The following is a 25,711-nucleotide window of genomic DNA, read 5'->3' as shown; positions in this document are numbered from 1 at the left end:
ATCTACTGGTTTCCTGTCAGGGTTGTGGACTGTTTTCTGGCCACTAGAGGCCCCCACTGCCTTTTTGTTGGTGTCCAGTCTGTCATTATGTCTAATAGGTGTCTCCTGTGCTTTGTTTAGGTTTGTGTATTTAATTGAACTGTGCACTTTTTTTCGGCAGATGCAGCCGTGTCAAATGGCCAGTCCCGTGGAAGTTCAGGACAGAAATGCTGGTGTCATGAGTGGTAACGGATTTTTTATTATCATTATTAAAAATATTTCATTGGTAAAATATAAATTTATTATGTATAGGGCTGAACTTTTTCTGATTCGGGACAGGGCCTGAGGTGTTATTACTTACATGTTGGGACTGGGTTTTTTTTTTCCAGCTGAGTATGAAGGTCATCTTCTGCAGAAAAGGGAGTGCAAACTGGTAATGAATCAAATAAAGTTTTGCTAGAATAGCAGACATCTGGCTGGTTTTATCACGGTCATGTTCTGTGCTCATGAATCAAGCATTTATCCTAATTCCTTACAGATTATAAACACGGACCCTAATGACTGCAATCGAGACATGATGGCCGAGCTCTATGGAGTTAAAATGTCATCTTTACTGACGACACCTCCTAAAAGGCCTGAATGCAGCATCACTGTGAGGGATCCTGTACCTCCAAAAAACACACCCACAAAGGAGGCGGAGCTGAACACTGCCCCTGCTTCAGAGCTGAATACTGAGCTGGACAATTTCAGTGTACTACAAAAATACTACTACACAGAAGAAAAGAAACAAATGCAGCTGCTTTAGTGGTGTTGTCTGTAATATTACTTTATTTCTGTTTTGATACATTATGATGAACATTACATTGATCCTGTGTGTGTTCTTCCATCAGACTCGATCCCAGAAAAAGCCCAGGGAACCGGTCAGATTCTTCATTCCCCTGATGGAAGAAGAGAAAGAGGAGGCAAAGAAAGCCAACATCAGTTTTGGTGATTTCTTGTTCGACCACCTGGCGCTTACAGGGGGTGACATTGTGGAGACTCCTGCCCCTCTACAAACCACACCCCCAATGGAGACTGAGCCAAACAACACTCCTGAGCCTGCTCCTGTTGAGGTCCAGCCTTCAGAGCCTCATCCCTCTGCCTCTCCTAGTAACCCAAAAGAGAGGAAGAAGTACAATCGGGAATTCCTGCTGCGTTTACGCTTCGTCAGTGCCAGCATGCACAGACCCGAGGGTTTTCCGGACATCCCCGGCGTCGTTCTGGACAAGGTAAACATGACAGTTAGTGACATGACGCTCTATAGGAGCACAGTGCTTTACTCAGTATGAAGCGTCAGGCTAATGTATCACTTTTTATTGCCCTGGAGCAGGTCGAGGACCTGTAAGTCTCACAAAGGGAACTTTAAAACACCAGATAGCTTTATTAATTGCAACATTAAAGTCTGGAGTATCTGAGGGTTGATCAGTCTTTTATTTGGTGCATTAATTAAAGTCACAGCCTTTCAGTTTTAAATAAACATTTCAATTGTTTTTGTCATCTCTAAGCAGTGTGAGCTTAAAAAGCCAAACAAGATCACCACCAGCGTGTCTCTGAATAATGACATGCAACTGGACAAGGCTGAGAAAGCCTGGAAGCCAGCGATGGAAAAAGTCCCACAGCGACGAAGATGACCAGGAAATGGTCAAGACCCAGGAGCTCGTCCAGAAAGTGCGCAGTATCTTGAATAAACTGATGTTACAGATGTTCCAGCAGCTCATGAAACGGGTCATGGTGCTGACCATCAACACAGAGGAGAGACTTAAAGGAGTCGTGGACCTCATCTTCGAAAAAGCCATTTCTGAACCCAACTTCCATCACTTATGCCAACATGTGCCACTGCCTTGTGGGGGTGAGTCGCCACACCCAGCCTCTCGGTCCACATTTATCGGTCATGTCAAAACCTACACTTTATTCTATATATACACAAGAGCTGTTCATCTATCTATACATACACAACAGCATTTGGCTCCCAGACAGTGTGGTGTAAATATATCATGGTCTTTTTTCTTGTCAAATAAGGATGTGGAGACACACTGGTGGATCAGAGAAATATAATATCTGCATTGTATTATTTATTTATGTGATCTGATTTGAAGTACTATTATAACAAGTGATTAATTATATAGACATTATTTGAAATAATTATTCATCCGTTACTTGTGAATCAAGCATGTGACTTAAATACACAAACCTAAACAAAGCACAGGAGACACCTATTAGACATAATGACAGAGACTGGACACCAACAAAAAGGCAGTGGGGGCCTCTAGTGACCAGAAAACAGTCCACAACCCTGACAGGAAACCAGTAGATATCAGTTTATATCTTGCTCTGTTCATGTTACAATTAGTTGCATATCTTACCTGTATATTTCAGTCTAGTTGTGTTGATATTTAACATGATCAGAAAATGACAGATGATTTTCAAAGTCTTTTCCTGATTCATTATAAAATAGACATAATAAAGCGTCCAAAAGTCAGAATGGACAAATCAATGTGTATAAATCACACCAAAATACACAACTACATCATTTTCAAGCCCAGTAACTGAAAGTATTTAGCACAAGGAAACAGTCTATCATCATTCTGAAGTCACCTGGTTGTTAACTGCTGCCAGACGCATCACAATCTTCTTCCCCATAACGAACAAGAAGTTCTGATTGTGGATGCAGGTAAGATGAATCTGAATATAAGACAGCACATACTATAAGTTAAAGCAGAGTGAACTTCCCCTGAGCAAAAACAGCAGCTAAACAAAGGTTTTACTCACAGCGAACGCCTCACGGAGAGCATGCAGCTTCAGGCCGATATCAGTTACCCCTCTCTCTGTAAGATGGTCCCTAAGAAACAAAAGATTTACATGCTCAGTGTATTAAACATACATTACTCCTTTATACCATTAAACTGTGAAGAGAAGCGGACCAAGTAAAGGGCACCTCCATCTCCTCTTGGCTAAGGCTCTCCTCACTCTCCTGCAAGACACATTAGCAATAAATCATTAAAACTCACACAGTAAATGTTACAGCCTCCCATTCAGGGGAATAGCAGCATCTGTAGATACACATCAGGTCTGAAACACAGAATTACCTCAGAGTCGTACTGTTCCTCTGAATCACTGTGGGGAGAGTCAACCTGCTCCTGCTCCCAGGTGGAGGTGTTCACCTGACCATCTTTAGCCACATGCAGGAACGTGCAGGACACCTTTTTAAAGGTTTGCTGTTAAATTAAAAAATATATAAAAACACTGCAGACCCATATGTGTACAAAATTCCAAGAGTTACTATTTAGAATAAAGACTTCATGACATTGCAATAAATTTACCACATAATCCTCAAGTGGCTCCATGATGGTTTCCACCCGGTTACAGGAAAGGAGCTCTGTAACCTTCCCATATTCAGCCTTAAGAGAACAATTTGAAGTGAACACAATTAGTCACTGCAACTAACAAAAGTTTTGTGACGCCACAACAGATAATCCCTCACCTGTATGACAGTGAAATGGTCCTCGATGGTGGTCTGATAAGGGAATCCCTGCAAATGACAATTAGCTGAAACTCAAGATCTACTTCTCAAAAGTGTTCATCTAATAATCATTAATATCAATTCTCTTCATCAGAGTAACAAAGATGGTGATTACCAGCTGGTCGAAGTAGCGCGTCTTGGTGGTTTTAAACCAGCAAAAACCACTCTCAGGACCCCTTATCATCCCGAGGAAGTATCCCTTAACGTCCACTGCCTAGAAATAGAGAAACTAAACATTAGAACTTGTAAAGAAGGATGTGTGTGTGTTTGTATCTCAGCTGCAGCACTGTACAATACCCCAGACTGGGAGTTGGAGGAGTCTGCAGTGTTGTACTCAACATTACAGCAGGTGCTGTTCAGCTCACCAGCACTGAGGGGCTGTGAAAAGTAGAAGATGAGGATCATCAGTGTTTTTTATCATAGCAGTTTCACACTAACACTTTCAAACATTCTGTCACTTGGAAAATCCAGAGATCAGATTTAGTAAATAAATGACAGGTTTGGTTACCAGAACAACAGCTGAAGATGTGGAGTGAGTTTCTGTGGGTAGCTGCGGCAGGATTGGCTCAACAACCTTAAGACACACACACACACACACAGACACACACACACAGACACACACACACACACACACACAAACACACACACACACAAACACACACACACACTTAGACAAAAGCAGCCTACACGTTTCAAATGTAGTTAAAATAGTTTACTGACACATACCTGGAGGACTGAGGGAGTATCTGACGATTCTCTCAGCAAATCCACAGCTTCTGCAATAAATTAGTTTCATGTAAGTTTAATTACAACTAATATTTTCTGTTAAATGTAAAACATTAAAATGGTCAAATTTATAAGGTAGTAGAGAGAGAGAGAGAGAGACCTTGTAAATTTTTCTCTCCTTTCTTTCTAATGCTTAAAAGTTAATAAACCTGTGAGTTAGTTAGCTAGTTAATTTGTGAAGAAACAGACTAATTGTAGCATTAGTAGCTTGTGTAAATTCACTGTACATGTGACTGATTAAACTCTCTAAATCCTCAAGTCCAGGCGTCCTGATGAACTCCACCTCCCCATCAGGATCCACACGCTGCCGTCTACTCAGAGGGGCTTCTTGATTGCCATCCTCTTCGTCCCACCTCCTCCTTATGCCCTGGCGTGGGACAGGAGTTATCATTGTGGCAGGAGCATAGTACATACCAGCCACAATGTTGTGGATGTCGATATTGAAATAAGGCTGGGGCAAAGGAACTGTTGAAGGCTGTGGACTCCCTGAAGGTGGTGGCCTCCTCAAAGGGGATGGGGTCCGGAGAGGGGATGGACTGCTCACAGGGGATGGGGTCCTGAGAGGAAAGAGGCCTCTCACAGGTGGGGATGGGCTTCTATCAGGGGACAGGTTCCTCGTTGACACCTCATGTTCACCACCATCTCCAGCTTCATTTTGCTGAGCAGGTCGGCTGTTGTCGTCCTCGTTAGCGCTGAGCTCTCTGTTGTAGTTGAGCTCATCTTGTGGAAACACAAACGTCTCCCTCCGTCTCCCTGTGTCAAAGAAGATGAACAGACAATGAAACACATCTAATAACATCTCATAAAAGGAAGCAGAAAACCTTATTTTAATAGCACTGTGTATGTTTTGTAAAGCAGGAAAACCTCACTATCAAAATAAGAAGTATTTACACAAGTTATATTACTGTAATCTTCCTATAACAGTGCATTAAAAACTCAGTATTTACATTTTAGCTGCATTTATAGGTGTTATACAGGGCTCTTCCAGTATCACGGCTTCACTGTTAGTCACACTGTGCACTTATTTCAATGCTTAAAAATATCTTCCCCCAAAAAATGCGGATTAAAATACATTTCTATTACAGTCTATTACTTTAGCACTTTCTTACTCCAGTGGTTCACATCCCCTTTGAGTCCAATTGTGTCTCCTCTCAAAAATTCGCCCTTTATCGTAAATTACACTACTCCTAACTATTTTATTCACGACAGCTAGAAACAAAACCTTGCTGAACAGAATTGAAACAAACAGCTTGATATTTTTGCCTAAGCTGCACTCTACATTGCCACACTAGCTCCATTTATTTGTACCGATTGGTTTTGTTCAGCTAGCTGCCTTTCCTCACAGCCCCTTTCTCTCTCCGCTTTAACAACTCGACAAACACGGACAATGAAAAATCCTTAAAATAATAAGTTACTTCATGTTATTGTAAGTATTTTAACTTGTTCTATTCACTCCATCAAAAAAAACTACGAACACTGAAAAACAATTACTTAGCTACATGCTAACTAGCCGTCTAGCTAATCTTTGCTAATACTCCTCGGCTTGACTTAGTAAACTTTAACAAACGTTAAGTAAACATTGGGACTTTTATGAAAAGCTGATGTTAACATATCTGAAAACATCAACACTGTTTTCTTCTTCCCTGCTCGTTTCACTGGAGTCTGCCATTTTGTCCGCTAGCTTTAGCATACTGATCGTGTACGTAAAGCGATTAGCCGAATAAAGATTAGCCGAACAGAATTTCTCAAAACCATCTAATCATATAAAACGATATTCCTGATTGTGGTTTTTTGTAATAACGCGGTGTTTAAAAGACTTTATACTTAAGTGAAAAAGAGGAAACTCAGTAACTCACCGTTCCAGGGGTCGTACAGTCCGCTCCATCCGGGCTCGGGATCCACATCCGGGTGCTGAGGCTCGGCTCCTCCCCCGAAGTTCATCATCGCTGCGCTGTAGAGTCGGTGTAGGAGTCAAATCCAGTAGTGGAGTACAGAGAAATCCGAAACAGGGGTGTAGCAAAAATGCCAAAAGATAATCCAAATCTTGCGACCTTCAGAACCAGTATAAACCAACACTAACTAGTATAAAACAGCACTAACTAGTATAAACCAATATAAACCAGCACTAACTAGTATAAACCAGTATAAACCAGCACTAACTAGTATAAACCAACACTAACTAGTAACAAGAGTCAATAATGAATAAATAATAATAATAATCATAATAATAAGCTGAAATGTCCGGGAAGCCCAGGGAGTGAAGCATAGCTGAAGTTTAAGGCAGCATGTAGCTGTACAGTTAGAATTCAAGCTGTAGGACCAGTTTAAAGACGATACGACCTTAAAAAAAAAAAAAACTCCTGTTTACGGCATCTACCGAAAACCTCCGAGAAAAACCGAACTGTACGGAAACCAGGAAGTGAAGTCCGTAAAAAATGCATTTACAAATTATATATTTTACATTTTATAATTTGCTCCTGCTGAACACACTCAGTGTCCTCAAGGTAGGATGATCTTTATCCTTTAATGCCACACTGTTTCTACAATAAATCATGTTAAAGTGACAGTGTTACAGTCTAATGTTATGTAGCACACAAGACACCTCACCTTGCCGTGAATTAGCCTAATGCTAGTTACCGTGCTAGCGAACCTGGCTACTGGTTTAAACTACACAATAAAATCATTAAGCTCGGTTTAAGAATTTATTTTATACAATGAAATATTTACCCCATTAGAAGTCCATTCTTAACAACCCCTTCTCCTGGTTTTAATAAAATAAATCGTTCTTAGCTTTGTGATTCAGCAGCTAGCGCGCTAACGGACTTTAGCCGATTTTTAGCGATTTCAATGACAGTGTAATATTTGGACTAATCATATCTACCGAGAGAACTTGTATATTTGTTGTAATTATTTAACACTTTATTGGTTATATTAATGTGAATATGATATTTCTCCTAATAATAGTTCACCTGTTAGTGAACATGCTGCTGCTTTAAATTACACACTAAAATCCTGAACCGAGTTGATGAGCTCGGGTAACGAGAATTTAGTTTATTTCCATAATATAATATTTACCCATTTAAAAGGTGACTTTTCACACCCCTGAGTACTGGTTTTACACGAAATCATGACTAGACTAGTGATTTAGTCAGGTCTAAAGGACTTAGTTACAGATGTATGTTATCTACCTAGAGAACTTCGCTAATCATTTCATTTACACAGTTAGCATCATGCTAGTTATCGTGCTAGCGAACTCGGCTACTGGTTTAAATGACACAATAAAATCCTTAAGCTTGGTCAAGAATTTATTTTATTTCCACAATGAAATATTTACCCTGTTAGTAGGTCACTTTTAACAACCCTGACTACTGGTTTTACACTAAATCATGATTAGCCTTGTGATCCGCTAGCTAGCGCGCTAGCGGACTTTAGCCGATTTTTACCGATTTAAATTACACTGTAATAGTTGGACTAATTATATCTACATGTCTATTTGTTGTAATTTGTACACATTTTATCGGTAAATATAATATAAATATAATGTTTAGCCTAATGTTAGTTAAGCTGCTAGTGAACTTGGCTGTTGTTTTACATTACACACTAAAATCCTGAACGAGTTGATGAGCTTGACCAACGAGAATTTCATTTATTTCCACAATATAATACTCATCCCCATTAAAAAGTGACTTTTAACAACCCTGACTACTGGTTTTATACTAAATCATACTTAGACTACTGATTAATCAGCTCTCGCGCTAAAGGGCATGGTTACAGATGTACACCGATCAGCCATAACATTATGACCACCGACAGGTGAAGTGAATAAGACTGATGATCTCCTCATGATGGCACCTGTTAGTGTGTGGGATATATTAGACAGCAGGTGAACATTTTGTCCTCATAGTTGATGTGTTAAAAGCAGGAAAAATGGGAAAGTGTAAGGATTTGAGCGAGTTTGACAAATGGTGATGGCTGCACGACTGGATCAGAGCATCTCCAAAACTGCAGCTCTTGTGGGATGTTCCCGGTCTGCAGTGGTCAGTATCTATCAAACGTGGTCCAAAGCAGGAACGGTGGTGAACCGGTGACAGGGTCATGGGCGGCCAAGGCTCACTGATGGACGTGGAGAGTGAAGGCTGACCCATGTGGTCCGATCCACAAGACGAGCTACTGTTGCCCAAATTGCTGAAGAATTTAATGCTGGTTCTGATAGAAAGGTGTCCGAATACACAGTAAATCACGGTTTGTTACTTATGGGACTGCATAGTCAGGGCGCCCATGTTGACCCCTGTGCACCACTGAAAGCACCAACAATGGGCACGTGAGCATCAGAACTGGACCACGAAGCAAAGGAAGAAGGTGACCTGGTCTGATAAATCAAGTTTTCTTTAACATGGCGTGGATGGACGGGTGTGTGTGCACATGGCACCAGGATGCACTATGGGAAGAGGGCAAGCTGGCGGAGGCAGTGTCATGCTTTGGGCAATGTTCTGCTGGGAAACCTTTTGGTCCTGCCATCCATATGGATGTTGCTTTGACATGAACGACCTACCTAAGCATTGTTGCAGGCCATCTACACCCTTTCATGGTAACGGTATTTCCTGATGTCTGTGGCCTCTTTCAGCAGGATGATGCACCGTGCCCCAAAACAAAAATGGATCAGGAATGGTTTGATGACCACAACAATGAGAATGAGGTGTTGACTTGGCTTCCAAATTCCCCAGATCTCAATCCAATCGAGCATCTGTGGGATGTGCTGGACAAACAAGTCCAATCCATGGAGGCCCCACCTCGCAACTTCCAGGACTTAAAGGATCTGCTGCTAACATCTTGGTGCCAGATACCACAGCACACCTTGAGGGATCTAGTGGAGTCCATGCCTCGACAGGTCAGGGCTGTTTTGGCAGCAAAAAGGGGACCAACAGCATATTAGGCTGGTGGTCATAATGTTATGGCTGAGCAGTGTATGGTATCTACCTAGAGAAGTTCACTAATGGTTTCATTTACACAATATCATAGTGAGTATAAAGGTTTTAATAATTATACAGTATAATATTTTTTATAGATTTGGGTGGTGGACAGGGGCAGGAGGTTTTAGAGAGTTTAATCAGGTCACATGTACAGTGAATTTACACAATCTGACTGCTACAATTTTTCTGTTTCTTCACAAGTTAACTAATTATCAAACTCACTGCTTTATTAACTTTTATGCATTAATAGGAAAGTTTGATATTGTGTAATTGAAGAGTCATAATTCTGAGTCACAGAAAAATAATCTATTGCAGAGCCTGTGGATGTGCTGGAGGAATCAGCAGATACTCCCTCTGTCCTCCAGGTATGTGTCAGTTAAATAGTAATATTTTAACTTCATTTAAAACCTACAGGCCACTTTTTTCTAAGTGTGTGTGTGTGTTTTGTGTGTGTGTGTGTGTGTGTGTATGTGTGTGTTTGTGTGTGTGTGTGTGTGTGTTTGTGTGTGTGTGTGTGTTTGTGTGTGTGTGTGTGTGTTTGTGTGTGTTTGTGTGTGTGTGTGTGTGTGTGTGTTAAGGTCATTGAGCCAATCCTGCAGCTGCTGCCCACCGAACCACACGAAGAACCTTCAGCTGTCATTCTGGTAAGAAAATCCTTCATTTATTTCCTAAAGCCAATCAATGGATTTTACAAGGTTGTTTTTACTGTAAAGAATGTTAGTATAAATCTGATATGATAAGAAGCACTTATGATCTTCATGCTCTACATTTCACAGCCGCTCGATGCTGATGAGCCGGACAGTGCCTGCCGTGATGTTCAGTGTGTGTCTGTAGTCTCCTCCCTCTCCCAGGTATTCTACACTGCTGTAACTGAGATACAAACACACAAACATCCTTCTTTACAAGATCTAATGTTAAGTTTTGTTTCTCTATTTCTGGCCAGTGGACATAAGCAGAGACATCATTGGAATGATGAGGGGTCCAGAGAGTCGGCTCTGCTGGTTTGAAAGCGCAGAGACACACTGCTTGACTCGCGAGGTAATCACAGTCTTTATTACTCTGATGAAGAGAATGGACATTTTTGAACTGACATGATTTTTAGAAGAGCACTTTTGTGAAATGTGGTTGTATATCTTGAGTTTCATCTAATTGTCTTTTACAGGGATTCCCTTATTATACCAGTGATAAGGAGAGTTTCACTGGCATTCAGGTAAGGGATTATTCATTGTGGCATCACAAAATGTTATGAACTGCAGTGACTAATTGTGTTTGTGTGTTTTAAGTTTGTTGAGCCGAACATCCAGCTGCTGCCCACAGAACAACCTCAAGACCCTTCACTTGTTTTTCTGGTAACCAAAGCTTTCATTTATTTCCTAAAGCTGATCACTGGATTTTACAAGGTTGTTTTTACTGTAAGTGACAGAATATTAGTATGAAACTGCTGTGATCAGAAGCACTCATGATCTTCCTGCTCTACTTTTCACAGCCGCTCGATGCTGGTGAGCTGATCAGCGCTTGGTGTAATATTCAGTTCCTCTCTGCACAGGCCTCCATCTCCCAGTTCAAGGTATTCTACAGTGCAGCAGCTGAGATACAAACACACAAACACCCGTCTTTACAAGTTCTAATGTTTAGTTTTGACTGGCAATTTGGGTGATCAGTAAAGTGCTGTAATATCTTCATGTTGCATAAAATGACACATAACCCAGCACACTTGCTCATTTGACTGATGTAGGATACAACTAAGCTGAAAGATAAGGGTCTTACTCAACCAGTGCTGCTTGGAAGTGTGCTGGAATTTGAACACAACCTTCTGATCAAGCCTTCTGTCACTGAGCCATTACAACCATGCCAGAGCAACACCATAACTAGTTTGCATTGATTCAGCTATTTCTCCCACTGAATTAATGGCACTTAAAGATTCCAGTGAAGCAGTGCAAGCTAGCTGTAGTGATGGCTTTGAGTCTCTGATAAGAAGGTTGTGTGTTCAAGCCCCAGCACAAAACATAACTTCCTTGATTGTACCCTTGAGCAAGACACTTCTTCTTTTTCTTATTTTTGTCCTGTATTGATTTTGACCCATAGTTTGTTGTCTCTGTAGGACACAGTCCAGAAGGAAACCTGCACTAAGGGACTCAAAGTAGATATCCTCAGTTTTGTTGAAGATGTGGCAATAACCAACCCAAACACAAGAAGTATAGCTGTGGTGCTGGAAGAGAAAATTGTGCTTGATGATGTTGATGACCTGCCAAATGCATTTGCTTTACTTTTTGGTATCATTTATGCACTTAACATTGAGCACCTGAAGAAGTATACCTTCGAGGTGACCCAGACATTATTTCTGCACCTTGGCTCTCAGTGTACTGCAAGAGTGCAGTCATTGAAGAATAAGCTTCTGAAGCTGGATGTTTAATCTTGGCTGCTGTTTATAAAAAAGTTAACAGTTATCTATGCACTTTCATAGTTTTGTTATTGGAGCTGAGTTTGTTGGACTTGTTTGTTGAACTGTTCAAGCTGCAGCTGTGAAGCCATAGCAAAGTCATTTTTGGTCTTTTTCCATTGTTTTACCCAAATCTGATTACTTAGAAATATACAGAATACTTGCTGACTCAAAAGGTTCAGACTGTAGTTTCATGGCCATAGCAGTGAATCCAGAAAAAGTCGTCGTTGTATATTTCTCAATATTTCATCTAGTTGTGTTTTGTATTCAGTGATTATTTGTTCTTTTTATTTGTTTTGGTCTCAAAATCTCTAATACTGCTTTTTTCACTCCTTGGACTCAGATTGTTTATGTACCATTGTTTAATTCAGGCTTACTCTTTTATAATTGGTGCAAAATTTTATATTGTCCTATTTGCAAACTTTCTTTCATGTTTGTATTGATTTATTGCATTATAATTGATATTTTATTTAAGATAAATGATATTAATATTGAAAAGAGAGCTTTTTGTAAAATGTATATTTAGTGCCATGAATAATGTCTGGATTTTTGGTTGTGGTCATTTGTTTCTGTTTACTGGAGAGTTATTGAGACTCAATGCCTTGGTTTTATTAAATGTTATTCAATAAATAATAGCATTTATTCAAGTTGGATTGATTCATATTTTGTCTTGGAAAAGTCTCTAAATATCTGTTCACTCTTAAACTCTTCCAGTAATCAGTTCTGCTGTTTGTAACACCTCAGCTTATGGACAGACTGAGATGCAGACAGATACCATAAGCACAGACACAGCTCTTATTTTATATGCCACCATTTGCTCTTTAAAGACTTGTCTCATTTGTTTTAAAATGGATTTGAATGGGCTTGAACACGCGTATGAAAACAAACAAAACGTTACACGTCTCATTATCAACTTCTTTGGAGCATTTATTAATAAACTTGAACAAGCATCGGCTCTGTACATCCGACATTAACACTATAAACGTTTTACATAGAGTGCATTGTATAACGTAATGACATCACACCCAAATGAACCGTAATACATTCAATAAAACAAGAGTAGTTCGGCTGATGCCATAATCTAACGAGTAAGAGTGCAATACTTAACACCCACACTTGCTCTTAGCTTATTAAGTTACCTGAAAACAAAATAACAAATAAGGCTTCTCTTTCACATAAACGATGTAAACATAAACCTTTTACTCTTTTAAGTACCAAACACGTCTCGAGCAAACCTCTTTAACTTTAGCTTAGTGGCTGGCTTTGTCATAATGTCAGCAACCATTTGCTCTGTAGGTATTCCAAGATTACCTTGCCATCATTCACAGTTTCCTTTATAAAGTGCTACTTGATGTCAATGTGCTTGCACCTTTGCCTGTAAACTGGGTTTCTGGCTATTGCTATTGTACCTTGGTTGTCTTCATACACTTTTGTTTGTGCGTATTGGTATGTATCCATACCTTTGAGTAGCTGCTCTAAGTAGATACATTCCTGAATGGCTGATGATAAGGACATGTATTCTGCTTCGCAAGTAGATAATGCTACTGTTGGCTGTTTTCTGGTTTTCCATGAGATCAGAGTAGTAGAGTAGTAGAGGTCACAGTATTTATTTCCACAATGAAATATTGAAATTTGGAGATTTTAGAGACTCAATGGTGAGGGACAAAATAATCTGTGGGATTCCTGATAATGGTCTCAGGGAAAGACTGTTATGTGAACCAGCTCTGACACTGGAGAAATCAGTCAATATGTGTAGACCTGCTGAAATAACTTGTGCACAAGCCAAGGAACTACATAGAGAAGATGCTGCAGTGCAGGCCATTAAAAAAGAGGAGCAAAACACATTTTGCAAAGCAAAAGCAGCAAAGAATGAAAATCCCAAAAAGTAAATGTTGAAGATGTGGAGGCAAAATCTGCAACAATAATGTCTCTCCTGCGATGTCTTGCAGACCAAGATGACCTGTTAGACCTCCTGAAAGGCTTATTGAAATTTGTTAAATATTTCAAGGACTGGGGCTATATTCATGTGTTTTACCTCTTTTCTCTCTCTTATGTTAGTCAGCATGACTATGGTGGCAGATTTGTGCTCCCAAACCGTTCTCCAGAAATCAGCCACTGTCTCCGGTTTCGGACCTGCAAACAGACCTTTTTAAAGCTTTCCAGCAGAAAGTCATGACATTCAGTAAATTCATTCTGACATTCACTCTTCTGATCTGTATGCTGTGTAACGTGTGGGTGACTGCTTCTGTGTTAGAATCTTGAAAACTGATGAAACCCTCAGATGAAAGGTCACTGACACTAACTACTAGCTGTAGTTAACTTTAGGTCTACACATATTGACTGCTTTCTCCAGTGTCAGAGCTGCTTCACATAACAGTCTTTCCCTGAGACCATTATCAGGAATCCCACAGACTATTTTGTCCCTCACCATTGAGTCTCTAAAATCTCCAAATTCACAAGTCTTACTTAGTGTGTGCAGTTCCACAAGGTACTGGTCAAAACTCACTCCTTGTGTTTGGTCAGCAGAGAAAAACTTCTCAAAAGTGACATTCTTACTTGGCACGAAGTATTATGGAACATGTGCCACACACAAGACCTGAAATAATTGTTTGGTCTAAAAACCACACACCTGGCAACACACAAACATCATCTGACATTCACTGAATTGAACTAGATGACTGTTCCTGAGAAAATTCAGCAACTTATTATTTCAATCAATTTACGCACTAGGCTTTCTCACAACAAATCAATCTCACTGTTGGATATGTAATCTAATGATGATGAGGTAGTTCTAGGTTTCGCCTTGTTTTATATAAGCTGTATCCGATACTGCCATCCTGTGGTGAGATTGAGAATTGACCTAATACAGGAGACTTACTATCAGGTACCACAGAGTATAGAAGTAATGCATTAAGTCTCTTTATATACTTTCACAAGAAGACCAGCCTGTAACCACTTAATGAAATAAAAATAATAAATGAATTAAATGACTTGAATGAAATTTGTTTTTATACTTGTACTTCTTGATATAATAAATAGCTTTTCTTTTCTTTTCTTTTTTAAACACTTCAGTTTCAGACATCTGAATCAGTGTTTATAAGTTAGGTCTGGTGATTAATTTCAGCTGGAGGATGTGGAAAGAAAACAAGGCCTGTCCCTGCACTTTCCTTCACTTAAAGCACTCTGAAATTTCCTTCAGGATGAATGTAAAAGTTTACAGAATTGCCATATTTGGCTGACGGTCTGTGTGCTCAGCTGTTTAAAGAGGCAGAAGGCCATCATACAGAGGTGGCAGCAGGAATAACACAGGCTACTGACTTAACACCTTACTACACACTGTGTCACTTTAAATTTCATTCATCTCAGGTTACTTTTAGAAGCATTACTGCACTTTAAAGTTTTGGACCCTGTGTTTTCTATAATGTATAATTTTCATTTTGAATGTACTTTTTTGTGATTTCAGTATTTATACCCTATACTCTTATACTTACACTCTACCCATGTGTGTACTTACCCCCACTGTTACCCATAGCCCCTCCCTGCATGCTTCGTCTCGTCAGCACTGTGAATGTCATACATGTGTCTTAGACCTTGAGTCCAAGAGAATTGTTATTTCATCTCATCACACTGTATGTGGCTGTGATTATCTTGAAATACCGCATAGTTAAAGCTCTGTGAAGAGATTCTGGCACTTAGGTTTAAAACACTTAAATCCTCATTATTCCCATCCTACAGTTCTGTTATTTATTTTAAAGTAAATTGTTCTTCATAAGTATACCAGTAATTGTTAAGAAGTTTCTGTCAGTTCACATTTCACAATACAAATCAAATCCAGCTCCAAGAAGAGATTCAGGGTCTAAGGTGATCTGTTATAAAGAAGGTATCAGCTTTCATATAAGCATTTCTTTAATGTTAACTAATGCAGTAAATAAAGTAAGTTAACAGAGCCTTAATGTAAAGTGTTATCACAGTATGTTTATATGGTTTATTACTCACATAAATAATTGTAATGTGATAAATGTATTGATTAGGTCCACTGAAAAAAAAGTCCAAAATTCTGTGACCACATTAATAATCCGGGATTTTTCTTCAACTGCATTTTTTCCTATTTAAAATATAGAAAGTAAACAATAGTTCATTTAAGATTCTGTACTCTTTCTAGGTGTCTATTTAAAGGTCAGATTTTCCTCATGTCTGATCTTTTTTACTGAAGCATGTGTTCAAGTGACACACTGATGCATTTGATCTAAAATGGCTTGTAAGGTTTTACATAAACTTGTGGTGTCCATGCAGCTCAAATGCACACACTCATTTAAAGCAAAAAAGGCAACATGCTAAATGCTAGAAGCTCAGAAAGGCATCTTGCATAAATTTCAAAGATTTTACTTCAAGTTGTTGTCAAATAATATAATCTGTATAACAAATTAATGTATTAAATTAGAAAAAAATGCCAAAAAGAAGCATTTTTACTAGTGGTCTCAGACATTTGGACCCCACTATATATTTTATTATGGCCTTAGCAAGGCTATAAAGTGTCCAGCTTTTATATATTTCTTTTCTGTTTTGTACATTCCTTATTTTGAAGGCTAGTGTATTAATTTAAGTGTGTTCATTTATGACAGAAATGGCCTCAATGTGTCTTAAAATGTCCTTGTTTTGTCTGTGCAGGCAACATTTATAACTGATTCCAGGTGTTTTGAGGAAATGCATCTCAAGCTCTGACATACTGCTGTGGCTGAAATTGATTTTTAAGACACTAATGTACATGGAAGTTGCTGGACAAAGCTCAGTCTGATGGTGTGGTTTTAGATCATTTGTGGCATATCTTGCTTCTTGTCATAGATAAATGTGATCTGTCTGAAAATGGAAAAATGGTGTTGGCAGTAGGACTAAAAGGGAACTGGAAGCAAACATTTTGATCAGTGGAGTTAATAAAGCTTATCTAACAGTTAGAACAGCTGTCCTGTGTGACTGAACAAAAGTGAAGCAAACAGATTTCTTCAGCAGGGGGTATCTGTCTCGTAAGCTGTTTAGTGAAGAGGAATTCTGCAGTATGATTAATGCTGTCACACCTGACTAATGGTGTCTGAACTCAAGCCACCCTACACTTGGAATAAATGAGGGACGCTGTGTCCATCTGTGTCCAGGGGGTGATGTTTCACACCGAGGGTCTGAATTCATCTATCTAATAATCCCACTCCTAATCAAACCCAGCCTTAGATATGATTTAAATTATGGTAGAATAACTATGTTACTCATATGGGAAATGTCTCAGTCAATAATGCTTTACATTATGGTCCCCTTAAATGATATTATTTAACATTAGTTTACATAAACAAACCATGTATGTCAGTATTAATATACCCCGCCTGCTGCTGAACAACAAAAGCTAGATTTCAGTTCACCACCAGGTAAAACAATTAGTTTGACTGAACTCAATAAATTGGTTGCTGCATTTATTGTTGAGGAGATGCAGCCACTCTTCACTGTGAAGGCGCCGACATTTTGTAATATCATCAGCAAAATCAGGGAAATGGACAGGGGCCGTGCTCTCCGATCGCAAAACCTTTACAAGCTTTTTGGACAAGGCATATATAGAAATGGAGGCAGACCTGAAGAAAACATTTGCAGATTGATCTAATTTTAGAATGACTTTAGGAAGACTATATTGCACTCTTTAATGTCTTTATTAACTTGGACTGTGAGTTTACTTTGTAATGTAACACATATAGGTTTCTATGTGTATAAAATGAAAAGAGAACGAGTCTACTGGTCAAATTTAAGAAAAAGTATCGCAAAAGTAACGTAACGCATTACTTTTTATAAAAAATAACTAAGTAATGCAATTTCTTACTTTTTTAGGGAGTAACACAATATTGTAACGCATTACTTTTAAAAGTAACTTTCCCCAACACTGAATATAATATAATAACAAATATATAATATATTTGTTATTTTTCACATTTTAGTAAACCATTTAAAGGTTGTGAAATTCTGTAAAAATGATCTGTATATGAGTGAAAAATTCAGTTTGTGTTGCATTTAAAGGAAACTTTTATACATATACTGATGGCTAAAAATAATCAGAATGAGACCGCAATAGGAACAAATATAAACATTTATTTAAGCAAAGTCTATAAGAAGTATACAAATAAGTTTATTTCTAAACAATTCTATATATGTATTTACAATCTATAGGCTATTGATGGGAATAGGGGGAGTGTGATAGGAACAGAGGGATAGATTAATAAGGGATGATTATTAAGGGATGAGGGATCTTAAATGCTAAGGTTAAGACCTTCTTCAGGTCCTGGGGTTCACTGTACAAACCTGTAGGAAAGAAAAGAGATTTTTTAAATATTAAGTTGATCAAAAATAGAAATAAAATGATTTCATACTTACGTGTGGAGCCTGAGCAATGTAGGAAAAAGAAGTGAGAGAAAAGAAGATGAAATGAAACAGAGGAAGAAAAGATGAAGTGGGTAAGGGGAAAGACATTGCTCAGAGCTCCTCCAAAATGTCCATCATCAGCTGGACGTGCAGCTTGAGGAGTCGCTGAACTGTGGTGGCTAAGGCTGCTGGGTCACTGTAGAGCTCCAGAGGCTGAGTGAAGAGTACTTCAGCAAGCTCTGTAAGGTAATCCTATTGACAAATTCCACACACATCCAACATAGTGTCACTGAGTTTAAGATACAATCCTGAGAATTTGTGGATCGTGGCATCAGAAGATATTCAACACTTACAATAAGCACTGTGAAGTACAGCTCTGCTGCAGGCTCCCACACGTCCACGTCCCACATGCTGAAGAGCGCAAGCAGGCGCTCCAAGAAACCTCCCTTAAACTTTTGGAAAGAAAGACAAGCTTCATTAATGCCATGTCTTATCAGGTTTAAAAAATATGGAAAAAGAAAACCAGATCAAATAGACCATGTTCTGAAACTCAAACATTACTTAGAAATCTCCTGATAAGACACTTACTGGCTGAGGTTTTGAGCCATTTATAAAGTAGCTGAAGAAAATCAGCTCAAAAAAACATCCAGGAAGTTGTAGTGGTGGTCCTGCACAGAGTAGAAAAGATACAAAAATAAATTAGCTTTACATATTGGAGTCCTGTTTTCTATATTAGCAAAATCTTTTATCTTTAAACATCTGTCATTTCACACAGGCATTTATTAGCTTACACAGGAGCCGAGCTCTGCTTTAATCGATTCCTGATTGGAAGGCGTCCTCAGGAATCGAATCAGGGCCTCGTAGGCCAACTGCACACCAACTGCATCCTGTTAAAGCAACGAAAAAATCTCTGTAACTCACTTTGGCTATGGCTGAGAAACTGAAATTATTTCCATCACAAAAATGATACAGTCTTTCATCATTCTGAAGTCACCTGGTTGTTAGCTGCTGCCAGTCGCATGACGATCTTCTTTCCAGCCATGAACAAGAAGTTCTGCTTGTGGATGCTGGCAAGCAGAGTCTGAATATAAGACAGCACACAATATAAAAGTTAAAGCAGAGTGGACTTTACCTGCGCAGTAACAGCAGCTGAATAAAGGTTTTACTCACAGCAAACGCCTCACGAAGCGCGGGCACCTTCAGGCCGATTTCAGTCACCCCTCTGTCTGAAAGATGGCAGCTAAGAAACAAGAGATGTAAATGTTTAGTGTATATTAAACATACAATACACTGTTACATCATTAAAGAGTGAAGAGGATCGTACCAAATAAAGGGCACCTCCAACTCCTCTGGGTTAAGGCGCTCCTCACTCTCCTGCAAGCCAAATCATTAAATCATTAAAACTCTCACAGTAAATTTTACAGTATCCGAATCAGGGGAATAGCAGCATATGTAGATACACATCAGGTCTGAAAGTCTGAATTACCTCACAGTCGTTGTGATCATAGTCCCAAGTGGAGGTGAACATCTGTCCATCTTCAGCCACATACAGCAAAGTGCAGGTTACCGTTGTAATGGTTTGCTGTTGAATAAAAAAAATATCCACACTGAAGACAAATAAAAGCACAACTGACAAAATTCTAAAAGTTACTAACTACAAGATACACTTCATGACAGTGCAATAAATTTACCACAAAATAATGTGGCACGACGAATGATGTCTCCATTCGGTTACAGGAGATGAACTCTGTAACCCTCCCAGATTCAGCCTTAAGAGAACAAATTAAAGTGAACACAATTAGTCACTGCAATTAACAAAAGTTTTGTGATGCCACAACGAATAATCCCTTACCTGTATGCCAGTGAAACAGTCCTCTATGGAGGACTCATAAGGGAATCCCTGCAAATGACAAAAAGCTGAAACTCAAGATGTATTTCACAAACGTGAGCGTCTAATAATCATCAAGGTCAATTCTCTTCCTCAGAGTAATTAAGTCTGTGATTACCATGTGATTCAAGCTGCTCGTCTTGGTGGATTTAAACCAACAAAGACGGCTCTGTGGGCCCCTTATCATCCCCAGGAAGTATGTTTTCATTTCCACTGACTGAAAATAGAGAAACAAAACTAAACATTACAACTTGTAAAGACGGGTGTTTGTGTGTTTGTATCTCAGCTGCTGCACTGTAGAATACCTTGAACTGGGAGATGGAGGCCTGTGCAGAGAGGAACTGAATATTACACCAAGCGCTGATCAGCTCACCAGCATCGAGCGACTGTGAAAAGTAGAGCAGGAAGATCATGAGTGCTTCTGATCACAGCAGTTTCATACTAATATTCTGTCACTTAGAAAAAAACAGAAAAACAGGTGAAGGGTCTTGAGGTTGTTCTGTGGGCAGCAGCTGGATGTTCGGCTCAACAAACTTAAAACACACAAACACAATTAGTCACTGCAGTTCATAACATTTTGTGATGCCACAATGAATAATCCCTTACCCGAATGCCAGTGAAACTCTCCTTATCACTGGTATAATAAGGGAATCCCTGTAAAAGACAATTAGATGAAACTCAAGATCTACAACCACATTTCACAAAAGTGCTCTTCTAAAAATCATGTCAGTTCAAAAATGTCCATTCTCTTCATCAGAGTAATAAAGACTGTGATTACCTCACGAGTCAAGCAGTGTGTCTCTGCGCTTTCAAACCAGCAGAGCCGACTCTCTGGACCCCTCATCATTCCAATCATGTCTCTGCTTATGTCCACTGGCCAGAAATAGAGAAACAAAACTTAACATTAGATCTTGTAAAGAAGGATGTTTGTGTGTTTGTATCTCAGTTACAGCAGTGTAGAATACCTGGGAGAGGGAGGAGACTACAGACACACACTGAACATCACGGCAGGCACTGTCCGGCTCATCAGCATCGAGCGGCTGTGAAATGTAGAGCATGAAGATCATAAGTGCTTCTTATCATATCAGATTTATACTAACATTCTTTACAGTAAAAACAACCTTGTAAAATCCATTGATTGGCTTTAGGAAATAAATGAAGGATTTTCTTACCAGAATGACAGCTCAAGGTTCTTCGTGTGGATCGGTGGGCAGCAGCTGCAGGATTGGCTCAATGACCTTAACACACACACACACACACACACAAACACACACACACACACACACACAAACACACACACACACACACAAACACACACACACACACAAACACACACACACACACACACACTTAGAAAAAAGTGGCCTGTAGGTTTTAAATGAAGTTAAAATATTACTATTTAACTGACACATACCTGGAGGACAGAGGGAGTATCTGCTGATTCCTCCAGCACATCCACAGGTTCTGCAATAGATTATTTTTCTGTGACTCAGAATTATGACTCTTCAATTACACAATATCAAACTTTCCTATTAATGCATAAAAGTTAATAAAGCAGTGAGTTTGATAATTAGTTAACTTGTGAAGAAACAGAAAAATTGTAGCAGTCAGATTGTGTAAATTCACTGTACATGTGACCTGATTAAACTCTCTAAAACCTCCTGCCCCTGTCCACCACCCAAATCTATAAAAAATATTATACTGTATAATTATTAAAACCTTTATACTCACTATGATATTGTGGAAATGAAACCATTAGTGAAGTTCTCTAGGTAGATACCATACACCGCTCAGCCATAACATTATGACCACCTGCCCAATATGCTGTTGGTCCCCTTTTTGCTGCCAAAACAGCCCTGACCTGTCGAGGCATGGACTCCACTAGATCCCTGAAGGTGTGCTGTGGTATCTGGCACCAAGATGTTAGCAGCAGATCCTTTAAGTCCTGTAAGTTGCGAGGTGGGGCCTCCATGGATTGGACTTGTTTGTCCAGCACATCCCACAGATGCTCGATTGGATTGAGATCTGGGGAATTTGGAAGCCAAGTCAACACCTCATTCTCATTGTTGTGGTCATCAAACCATTCCTGATCCATTTTTGCTTTGGGGCACGGTGCATCATCCTGCTGAAAGAGGCCACAGACATCAGGAAATACCGTTACCATCAAAGGGTGTAGATGGCCTGCAACAATGCTTAGGTAGGTGGTTCATGTCAAAGCAACATCCATATGGATGGCAGGACCAAAAGGTTTCCCAGCAAAACATTGCCCAAAGCATGACACTGCCTCCGCCAGCTTGCCCTCTTCCCATAGTGCATCCTGGTGCCATGTGCACACACACCCGTCCATCCACGCCATGTTAAAGAAAACTTGATTAATCAGACCAGGTCACCTTCTTCCTTTGCTTCGTGGTCCAGTTCTGATGCTCACGTGCCCATTGTTGGTGCTTTCAGTGGTGCACAGGGGTCAACATGGGCGCCCTGACTATGCAGTCCCATAAGTAACAAACCGTGATTTACTGTGTATTCGGACCCCTTTCTATCAGAACCAGCATTAAATTCTTCAGCAATTTGGGCAACAGTAGCTCGTCTTGTGGATCGGACCACATGGGTCAGCCTTCACTCTCCACGTCCATCAGTGAGCCTTGGCCGCCCATGACCCTGTCACCGGTTCACCACCGTTCCTGCTTTGGACCACGTTTGATAGATACTGACCACTGCAGACCGGGAACATCCCACAAGAGCTGCAGTTTTGGAGATGCTCTGATCCAGTCGTGCAGCCATCACCATTTGTCAAACTCGCTCAAATCCTTACACTTTCCCATTTTTCCTGCTTTTAACACATCAACTATGAGGACAAAATGTTCACCTGCTGCCTAATATATCCCACACACTAACAGGTGCCATGATGAGGAGATCATCAGTCTTATTCACTTCACCTGTCGGTGGTCATAATGTTATGGCTGATCGGTGTACATCTGTAACCATGCCCTTTAGCGCGAGAGCTGATTAATCAGTAGTCTAAGTATGATTTAGTATAAAACCAGTAGTCAGGGTTGTTAAAAGTGACTTTTTAATGGTGATGAGTATTATATTGTGGAAATAAATGAAATTCTCGTTGGTCAAGCTCATCAACTCGTTCAGGATTTGTGTGTAATGTAAAACAACAGCCAAGTTCACTAGCAGCTTAACTAACATTAGGCTAAACATTATATTTATATTATATTTACCGATAAAATATGTACAAATTACAACAAATAGACATGTAGATATAATTAGTCCAACTATTACAGTGTAATTTAAATCGGTAAAAATCGGCTAAAGTCCGCTAGCGCGCTAGCTAGCGGATCACAAGGCTAATCATGATTTAGTGTAAAACCAGTAGTCATGGTTGTTAAAAGTGACCTACTAACAGGGTAAATATTTCATTGTGGAAATAAAATAAATTCTTAAACCGAGCTTAATGATTTTATTATGTAGTTTAAACCAGTAGCCAGGTTCGCTAGCACGGTAACTAGCATTAGGCTAATTCACGGCAAGATGAGGTGTCTTGTGTGCTACATAACATTAGACTGTAACACTGTCACTTTAACATGATTTATTGTAGAAACAGTGTGGCATTAAAGGATAAAGATCATCCTACCTTGAGGACACTGAGTGTTTTCAGGAGGAGCAAATTATAAAATGTAAAATATATAATTTGTAAATGCATTTTTTACGGACTTCACTTCCTGGTTTCCGTACAGTTCGGTTTTTTTCGGAGGTTTTCGGTAGATGCCGTAAACAGGATTTTTTTTTTTTTTTAAGGTCGTATCGTCTTTAAACTGGTCCTACAGCTTGAATTCTAACTGTACAGCTACATGCTGCCTTAAACTTCAGCTATGCTTCACTCCCTGGGCTTCCCGGACATTTCAGCTTATTATTATGATTATTATTATTATTTATTCATTATTGACTCTTGTTACTAGTTAGTGCTGGTTTATACTAGTTAGTGCTGGTTTATACTGGTTTATACTAGTTAGTGCTGGTTTATACTGGTTTATACTAGTTAGTGCTGGTTTATATTGGTTTATACTAGTTAGTGCTGTTTTATACTAGTTAGTGTTGGTTTATACTGGTTCTGAAGGTCGCAAGATTTGGATTATCTTTTGGCATTTTTGCTACACCCCTGTTTCGGATTTCTCTGTACTCCACTACTGGATTTGACTCCTACACCGACTCTACAGCGCAGCGATGATGAACTTCGGGGGAGGAGCCGAGCCTCAGCACCCGGATGTGGATCCCGAGCCCGGATGGAGCGGACTGTACGACCCCTGGAACGGTGAGTTACTGAGTTTCCTCTTTTTCACTTAAGTATAAAGTCTTTTAAACACCGCGTTATTACAAAAAACCACAATCAGGAATATCGTTTTATATGATTAGATGGTTTTGAGAAATTCTGTTCGGCTAATCTTTATTCGGCTAATCGCTTTACGTACCCGATCAGTATGCTAAAGCTAGCGGACAAAATGGCAGACTCCAGTGAAACGAGCAGGGAAGAAGAAAACAGTGTTGATGTTTTCAGATATGTTAACATCAGCTTTTCATAAAAGTCCCAATGTTTACTTAACGTTTGTTAAAGTTTACTAAGTCAAGCCGAGGAGTATTAGCAAAGATTAGCTAGACGGCTAGTTAGCATGTAGCTAAGTAATTGTTTTTCAGTGTTTATAGTTTTTTTTTGATGGAGTGAATAGAATAAGTTAAAATACTTACAATAACATGAAGTAACTTATTATTTTAAGGATTTTTCATTGTCCGTGTTTGTGGAGTTGTTAAAGCGGAGAGAGAAAGGGGCTGTGAGGAAAGGCAGCTAGCTGAACAAAACCAATCGGTACAAATAAATGGAGCTAGTGTGGCAATGTAGAGTGCAGCTTAGGCAAAAATATCAAGCTGTTTGTTTCAATTCTGTTCAGCAAGGTTTTGTTTCTAGCTGTCGTGAATAAAATAGTTAGGAGTAGTGTAATTTACGATAAAGGGCGAATTTTTGAGAGGAGACACAATTGGACTCAAAGGGGATGTGAACCACTGGAGTAAGAAAGTGCTAAAGTAATAGACTGTAATAGAAATGTATTTTAATCTGCATTTTTTGGGGGAAGATATTTTTAAGCATTGAAATAAGTGCACAGTGTGACTAACAGTGAAGCCGTGATACTGGAAGAGCCCTGTATAACACCTATAAATGCAGCTAAAATGTAAATACTGTAAATGTAAATAAAATAGTTTTTAATGCAGTGTTATAGGAAGATTACAGTAATATAACTTGTGTAAATACTTCTTGTTTTGATAGTGAGGCTTTCCTGCTGTATAAAACATACACAGTGCTATTAAAATAAAACCCCATCCCCTTTGAGGAGGCCACCACCTTCAGGGAGTCCACAGCCTTCAACAGTTCCTTTGCCCCAGCCTTATTTCAATATCGACATCCACAACATTGTGGCTGGTATGTACTATGCTCCTGCCACAATGATAACTCCTGTCCCACGCCAGGGCATAAGGAGGAGGTGGGACGAAGAGGATGGCAATCAAGAAGCCCCTCTGAGTAGACGGCAGCGTGTGGATCCTGATGGGGAGGTGGAGTTCATCAGGATGCCTGGACTTGAGGATTTAGAGAGTTTAATCAGTCACATGTACAGTGAATTTACACAAGCTACTAATGCTACAAT

General features: G+C 39.4%; 1 protein-coding gene and 2 long non-coding RNA genes across 3 annotated transcripts; 1 reads left to right on the top strand and 2 right to left on the bottom strand.

Moving 5' to 3' along the window:
* Positions 1-905: 905 nt before the first annotated feature.
* Positions 906-1,530, top strand: LOC131350174 (eukaryotic translation initiation factor 4 gamma 1-like). Its single transcript, XM_058385401.1, has one exon. It carries the CDS (start codon positions 921-923, stop codon positions 1,305-1,307), a length of 387 nt encoding a protein of 128 aa, XP_058241384.1. The 5' UTR covers positions 906-920; the 3' UTR covers positions 1,308-1,530.
* Positions 1,531-4,046: 2,516 nt separating this feature from the next.
* LOC131350177 (uncharacterized) lies at positions 4,047-6,304 on the bottom strand. The gene is made up of 3 exons (XR_009204144.1): positions 6,181-6,304; positions 4,265-4,314; positions 4,047-4,112 (listed from the first exon to the last, which is right to left on the bottom strand). It is a non-coding gene; the product is annotated as an uncharacterized LOC131350177 (long non-coding RNA).
* A 12,172-nt stretch (positions 6,305-18,476) lies between these two features.
* On the bottom strand, positions 18,477-19,005 carry LOC131350176 (uncharacterized). The gene is made up of 3 exons (XR_009204143.1): positions 18,916-19,005; positions 18,713-18,792; positions 18,477-18,576 (listed from the first exon to the last, which is right to left on the bottom strand). It is a non-coding gene; the product is annotated as an uncharacterized LOC131350176 (long non-coding RNA).
* Between the last annotated feature and the right edge of the window lie 6,706 nt (positions 19,006-25,711).

The sequence above is a fragment of the Hemibagrus wyckioides genome, unplaced genomic scaffold (genome assembly GCF_019097595.1).
Source record: "Hemibagrus wyckioides isolate EC202008001 unplaced genomic scaffold, SWU_Hwy_1.0 Contig25, whole genome shotgun sequence".
Lineage (NCBI taxonomy): Eukaryota > Metazoa > Chordata > Actinopteri > Siluriformes > Bagridae > Hemibagrus > Hemibagrus wyckioides.
Note: the sequence above shows the minus strand (reverse complement) of the source record. Positions and strands in the feature narration are given on the sequence as shown.

Bases quoted from the DNA above. Each gene is read 5' to 3' on its own strand.
- LOC131350174 (XM_058385401.1), top strand. From the start codon at position 921: ATGGAAGAAGAGAAAGAGGAGGCAAAGAAAGCCAACATCAGTTTTGGT.